This window comes from Papilio xuthus, unplaced genomic scaffold (genome assembly GCF_000836235.2).
Source record: "Papilio xuthus unplaced genomic scaffold, Pxut_1.1 DF827870.1, whole genome shotgun sequence".
Taxonomy (NCBI): Eukaryota; Metazoa; Arthropoda; class Insecta; order Lepidoptera; family Papilionidae; genus Papilio; species Papilio xuthus.
The window spans coordinates 954,158-961,852 of record NW_013530779.1 but is presented as its reverse complement, the minus strand read 5'-3'; the positions used below and the strand labels follow the sequence as shown (position 1 = coordinate 961,852).

Here is a 7,695-nt window from a genome sequence, read left to right as displayed (position 1 = left end):
TCCAAAAAATCTGTACCTGTAGAAAACTAATCATCATTTTTACATGGTTTGTGAGTTCCATCATTGTAGAGAATTGAATTTCAAAGAAGTTTTGTAAGTAAATGGGGAGAAATCTATATAATCAAAGATAACCAGTTTTTTTTTAATAAGGTATGTAATTAGGTGAAAAGCAATAAAAATATTGATTATGTTGTAGACTTGAATCAATTAATTACCATTTCATACTGTTGCAGATGAATGATTGCACCTCTTCAAGTTCTACAGAATTATTAAATGAAGGATTCTGCTTCAGAATTACTGACTGCATGTCGCTGCAACATCTGTGCTACAAAGTTTGACTGTTTAAAATATTGTAATTCTAAACTAAATTTTGAAAAATAACTTATTATATGGAGTAGTTTAACCGCAAATCTAAAAAAGAGTTACCATGTTGCATGAAATGCACTAGCATAATAACTATATTAATGTCAATATAGATGTGTAACCTATACATTATTTATATTATAATTTAGTATAATTTATATTATAATAATATAAATATTAGTTTGATGTTAATATTATGACAATTTTTAGAAATATGTATTAGACTTTAATATAAAATATACACTAACATAATAAGATTTTCTCGAAATTGGGAAATGCAGTGTATAGAAAATAAAAATATACTAAAATATAGGGAATTAAGTATCAAGTACAAAAGATAAAAAAAATACCATTTAGTGAAAAATATGAAACAAAATTAATTTATTAAATTTGGATTTTACAAATATCACAACTTATTATATTATATCTTAAACTTTTTTTGAACTAAGTAATAAAAAATAAACAGAGATTGTATACAATTTTCTTACAAGTAATTTAAATTTCAACACAGGTACTTTTCGCCAAAATATGCCTCCTAAGCTCATTATTTTTCCTCGTTAAGGAATCTATAGGTTACACATCTATGGAGAATAGTAATAACAAAAGAGTTAAAATGCGGAATCTTTAGGTTCATGATAATTATATGAATTTATTTGAGAAGTAAAACTTAAATATTGTATTCTATTTTTACAGTACATAATACAGTGCAACCTCAATATAACGAATCGGAGGGGAACAAGTAAATATTCGTTATATCGAGTAATTCGTTAAACTGAGGTTCGTTATGTTAAGGTTAGGATGGTCTAAAATTCGTTATAAAGAGGTAAAAAAATAGTTTTATTCACCTCAACATTACGTACGCATCTTGTTATAGCGAACAACTTCTACTAATAAATGATAACTCTTTTTTATCAAATTACTGTATGTGTTTTCTATTTAAAAACAATTAGGCAAGTAACAAAATTTTTTTGTAGGTACATATCTTTGTGGGTGCAAACATTATGTAGTTAATTTCAAAGATTCGTACAACAAAACTCACGAATTAAGGGTAAAGAATCAAAAATGTGGTTATACATATGTAGTAGCTTAATCTCAATTTTGTTCATTTTGATTAGGAAAAAAGTCATAAATAGTTGTCTGTTTACCACCGGTAAGAGTTATTACATCCAAAGCGCAATCCAATTTCGTGATGGATTTGACTATATCGTCACTCAAACCTCCCTTTTTGAGAAACACCGATTTTATTATATTTAAAGCATTGTAAGCATCTTTTATTGTGAAGTTATGCTCATCAATTTCGCCCCCTTCTTCCTCGTCTTCATCCACTTTTGCATTAGTAACCGGCAACACAGATGTGACGATGTCAGCATCAGTTAGTTCTCCACAAACGGCTAAATCATTATCAAAGGTAACAAAGTCTTCGAACTCAGTCTCTTGAAGGTGCGATTCTTCTTGAACTCTTTGCCAGGTCCTAGCAAGTTCTGCGAGTGATAAATCGTCCTCCTCATCTTCGCATGTTACTTTAAACCCACTCTTCTTGAAGCAGTTTGCAATGGTCTTTTCAGTGACTAGATTCCAAGCTTTGGCGATGGCCTCCACATGGCTTGTAAAACGTCAATTGTAGTGGGCGTTTGGCGTTCAAGATCAGCAAGAAACCGTCTGACAATTTCCTTCCCATAATGCATTTTGAAGCTTTGGATGATGCCTTGGTCCAGTGGTTGAAGTTTTGAAGTGGTATTTGGAGGCAAGTATTTTATTTTTATATTTTTCAGCTTAGGAATTTCTCCGTGTGCAGTACAATTATCGATGAACATTATAATTTTCTTGTTTTTTTTCTTCATCTCTTTATCTAGACTTTGAAGCCAATTGGAAAAAGCATTACTGGTCATCCAAGCATTATGGTTAGATGTGTAATCTGTTGGCAGATTATTGACATTTTTAAAACATCGCGGTTTTTTATATTTTCCGATGATGAGTGGCTTAAGTTTGTAGGTCCCAGTACAATTTGTTCCCAGCAGTACTGTCAAGCGAAGTTTACTGTTTTTTCCGCCATTACATTCATCGCCTTTGAATGATAAGGTTTTGTCAGGTAAACATTTATAGAATAGTCCAGTTTCATCGGCGTTAAAGATGTCTTCGGGATCGTATCCGGCGGTCAGCTCTGCCAGTTTGTCTTTCCAATCATCACATACTGTTTCATTAACACTTTCACCGCATATTTTTCGAAAAACAATCTCGTTTCGTTTTTTGAAATTTTGAAGCCACCCGTTACTAGCGCGGAACTTTTCATGTCCCAATTCTACTGCAAACTGCTGAGCCTTTTCCTGAAGAATAGGGCCTCCGATTGTAATTTTTTTGTCTCGGCACTGTTTTAACCACTTCAACACACATTCCTCTACGTCTTTGAACTCGCAGGATTTTAATCTTCTACTATTTACAGGCAAACCACTTTCTTCTGAAAACTTATCTTTAAATTTTAAAATTGTCCCCAATGTACTTGCGGGAATCCCGAACTTATCAGCTATGGCTAATTTTTTCGTCATAGGATTTTTGTCCACATAATTAATTATGTTTTGCTTTTCTGCGACCGATAAGGAACACCTTTTACGTTTCTGAGCCATTTTAACTTAAATCTTTGACAATTGTGACGAGAATAAGTGTTAACATTACTTTCCATCAAACAACAATGATTGATTTACGAACAAAAGCGTGTCGAAGATTGATTTACAAACGAAAGCGTGTCGAAACATGTCGCAACATGAATCACATATTATGAGATTAAAAGTCATACATTAGTGACACTGCAACTTTATATAGAGGTTTTGGGTTGACAAAATTCGTTAAATAGAGGTTGTTCGCAAAAAATGTTCGCAATGTAGAGGTATATTTAATATTGACTCTTATGGACAATTCAAGGGTATTTGATTCATACATCCACCGTGTCCATTCCTAAGCCGCACCGGTCAAGCCGGCGGCAATGCCTGCACCACCTAAAACGACAGGGAATTCTTTTGAATCCCTCAACCGTCTTACGAGCCTCAATATGGAGGAAGTTCTAACATGTGCTGAGGAATACTAAAAAGCGTCAGGAAATATAGGAACCCGACTGTACTTAATTAAAAAGTACAAGCACATCGTATGTGCTCTCGAACACAACTAGGCGTATCGATGGCTGCAAACGCGTTAAATAATTGTAGTCATCCGTCTCTCGCGCGTAATAATGGCAGAGTCAAACCGCGTTCAATTAGTATAGCCGTCAATAACGCGAATGGCGGCGTTAGGAACCAACGCGACGAAATCCATACATTCCTCCGCGACCGTCAAGTCGACGTGTTACTCGTGCAGGAAACATTTCTTAAACCGACAATGAGAGACCCTAAAGTCTCTAATTATAACATCGTTAGAAATGACAGAACCGGCGCCCCAGTCGGTGGTACTATTATTTACTATAAGAAATCCCTGCACTCTGTACCCATCGATACGCCCACGCTAACACATCTAGAGGCATCGATCTGTCAGCTGGCCATGACTGGTCACGCCCCCATTACAATAGCTTCAGTTTACCTTCCCTGTAGATCAAGCGCAACCATATTACGCTCCGACTTTGAATCCCTTCTATCTTTAGGAGGAGCCACGATCCTTGCAGGTGATTTCAATAGCAAACACATTCGATGGAACTCTACCAGAATCAGTAAACGCGGCCGTGCGCTTGACGCACTGTCTGACCTACTCGATTTTGATTTCATAGCGCCATTAGAGCCCACTTACTATCCCCATACATTGGGACACACTCCGGATGTGCTTGATATTGCAATCATCAAGAATATCAACCTAACCTTACGTAACGTTGAGGTGATTCATGAGCTTCACTCGGATCACCGACCAGTTCTACTAAAGCTAGGGACCTCGGCACAAACTGACCCTCCAACTAAAACAGTTGTTGACTGGCACAAACTTAGTGCCAAGCTCAAAGACATAAATTCCCCACAACTAAACTCTGTCCCCGACCTAATTAACACGGATTAATATATATATATACGGATTAATACAAATAAATGACACGGACGGCGGAGCCGCGATCGGCTCTCTAACAAGTCATATCCAAACCGCCATCGACGACTGCTCAAGGCAGATGCCAGAGTCAGTCAACCAACGCTGGGCACTTCCACCAAATGCCAGAGACTTGTTGAGACGCAAGAACGCGGCCACCCGAGCTCACGATTTGTACCCCACTGAATCGAACCGAAAACAGCTACGTAAATTAAAACGTGAAGTAAAAACACGCATAGTTGCATTCAGGAACGAACGGTGGGATTCAACACTTCGTAACATAAAGCCATCCCACTTAGCCTTTTGGCGACTTCCCAAGTCACTTAAAGGCGACACGTACTCGACGATGCCACCGCTCTCTCGTTCAAATATGCCACCAGCCATGTTGGACGAAGATAAAGCCGAATGCCTGGCTGACAGTCTCGAAGCCCAGTGCTGCCCTAGTCGCCAAACGATCGACCCTGATCACCTCCGAAAGGTGGACAGCAAGGTCGACCGGAGAAAAAGCGAGCCCCTACTTGACTCAATTACTCCGGTTATCAGCGATGAAGTCGAGAAATTAATTAAAAATTTGCGACCACGTAAAGCTCCCGGTTCGGATAGATAGATTACGAACAATAGCTGGATTTTGTATCGCAGACATATTGGCGTGAATAACATAAAACGACTGAGTTTAAAGAAGTTTCGACATCATATTATACAAGGGCTCTTACGTTCTGGGAGACAGCAGCCATTCAAAAACTATGATTCTGTACCACCAAAAAAGATTATAAAAACACCCTGTACCGTAAGGCCAACTGCGAAGGACGTTAAATATGATGGATACAATCATTTCCCTACTTTTGGGTCCAAAGGACGATGCAAACTATGTATCAAAGGTCAGACTACTGTTATGTGCATCAAATGAGACTGTGTCTTTTACCGGATAGGAACTGTTTTTTCAATTTCTATAATATGAATGTCTAAAATTAATTTGATTTTGTATTTTTTCATTAAAGTTCCATTTTTGTTATTAAATAAATAGTACTACTGATTTTTAACGTGTTTTTTATATTTATTTTCATATAAATTATTATATAATCAAGTCATAGATAATTTGGCAATGTATCCCACAAGATACGAGTGGTTTTTTTAAAGGGGTAGTTTGAATATGTTTTTTTTTTATTTTTAGTTAGGAGTTTTTTATTGGAAATTTCCTCCTCTTTCAGAATCTTTTTTTGAAATTTCTTAAATATTATTAGTTTATGAAATATTGGCAAAAAACGAAATGCCATTTTTTTCATGTTTAATTGTTTATAACTTTTGCAATTTTTTGTGCTAATACACGCTTTTGGCACATTTTTCTAGAGGTCATTCCGGATCCAATGAGCTATCGCACGTAATTTTAAGAGCTGTATCTCTATTTTGTACCATTTTTAACTTGTCGACTAGACTATTAGCTGAGGAAGGAATTTTCTCACTGGGAACATTAACAATAAACAGCAGAGGTACAAATTCCCAAAATGTTCAGGCTTTACATTCAAATTGTACCAAAAATGTCGTGTATCTTTATGTGATAAAAGCAGTTGTCTTTATAAATATCATAATGAAGAATAAATAAATAAATTTCAAAAACAATATCCACTCTTATTTTACCCATACTTGCAAAATCTCAATGAATGCGCAATGTAGTTTATAAACAACACTCACATTATTGCAAAAAAAAGTATAGTAAATTCATGTCTAGATTTTTTTTACTCATTTTTCCTAGACAGTAATACATGTCTATTACACAAATATATTTTTTTCAAACGTGAAACAAAAATCGTCCATTTAAGGGGTAACGACCAATCAGAGCAGAGCACGTGGCTTGAGTGAGGTCGAGGCGCCATCTTTATTTAAACGTGATGAAACTAAATTAAATGTTGTGAAAACTATAATCATCGTGTTTTGTGCTCGCATTTTACCCTCATGACGTTCACCAAGTCCTCAACCACTAATTTGAAGAGACCGGAATAACTACTGTTCAAAAACCCGACAGAATTATAGGCAGAAGTGGTGCTCATCAAGTAGACTCAGTAACTTCGGCGGAGAGAGGTGCTTAACAGTACCCGTTGCGGTCAAAGTCCATCCGTTCTTTGTTTCCGCGATTACGATACCAAGATCACTTTGTCAGGGATGGGCGAATAGGATCTGCTGGAAGTGCAAATCCTAACTGGATTCACGATGAATCATTTATGCATTTCCTGCATAATATTTCTCTAGCATAAGAACAATAGCATTGTAAGTTTTTTTTAAGCTAACTCTGGTAGCGAGCATTCGAACTTTCGTTAGCACTTGTGATCAATATACATGTCTAATTAAAAAAAGTCGTATTTTTAAAAGGCCTTCCGGCTCCCACAACACTTGACTGGCGCAGCCGGTAGGATTTTCGCGTCGAGTTTTACTTAAAATCAGGAAAATTCGACGAGCGTTTTCTAACGTTTTCATACGAGAATCCTCGAACCAAACAAATTCGTCAAGAAGAACGGCAGGCCAAGGCAGAGCTCCAGATTAAGACTCACCAGGAGGGACATGGACAGCATGTGAGTAGACTTTATCGCTATTCCATCTGATTTTATCCAATCCTATTCCACATTAATTATAAGTGTCGAGAGATACGTAGTGTATTTTCCAAAAATCGATTTGCACTATATATTTCTTTTTAATTAGAACATAAGTACATATTGAATGAAAATTTTATAAAATATTTAAATACTATTAAATAAAAAAATAAAAAAATGACTAAGATCACACAGATTCCCAAAGAACTTTCAGGAATCATCCCCAAATTCGACGGTGATGAAAGTTTATTAAATATTTTTATTAGAAAATGTGAATATGTAATTAAAATATGTAGAGAAGTAGGCAATCTAGAACGAGACCTATATATATACCAAGTCATTACATCCAAACTAACAGGCAAAGCAGCAACATTAATAAGTGAAAGACCAGACATTGAGACATGGAATGAACTTAAATTAGCTTTCGAACAACATTTCGGTGATCCACGTTTCGAAGAATGTATCGCGATTGAATTAGAGACTTTAAAAATTAACAATGGCGAATCTTATCTTGATTTTTGTAATAGAATACAGCATATTAAAAGTACACTATTTGCAAAAGTAAACCGAATTAGTGACGTAAATCTGCGCAATAGTAAAATCACCATTTACGATTACATGTCAATGAACGTATTTCTCTATAATTTACCAGAAGATTTACTACGCATAGTGCGATTAAAAGGATGCAACTCACTTGAAA

The 7,695-nt window shown here is 35.9% G+C and overlaps 1 protein-coding gene across 2 annotated transcripts; it reads right to left on the bottom strand.

Annotated features, from left to right (window-relative positions):
- Nucleotides 1-819: 819 nt before the first annotated feature.
- LOC106115228 (tigger transposable element-derived protein 6-like) lies at nucleotides 820-3,209 on the bottom strand. 2 transcript variants are annotated; one of them, XM_013308549.1, is made up of 2 exons: nucleotides 3,115-3,209; nucleotides 820-2,990 (listed from the first exon to the last, which is right to left on the bottom strand). In XM_013308549.1, the coding sequence occupies exons 1-2, from the start codon at nucleotides 3,121-3,123 to the stop codon at nucleotides 1,932-1,934; spliced, it is 1,068 nt and encodes a 355-aa protein (XP_013164003.1). In that variant the 5' UTR covers nucleotides 3,124-3,209; the 3' UTR covers nucleotides 820-1,931. The 2 variants fall into 2 exon arrangements, with proteins under 2 accessions (XP_013164003.1, XP_013164004.1); XM_013308550.1 differs by lacking the exon at nucleotides 3,115-3,209 and having other exon boundaries at nucleotides 820-3,105.
- Nucleotides 3,210-7,695: the final 4,486 nt, after the last annotated feature.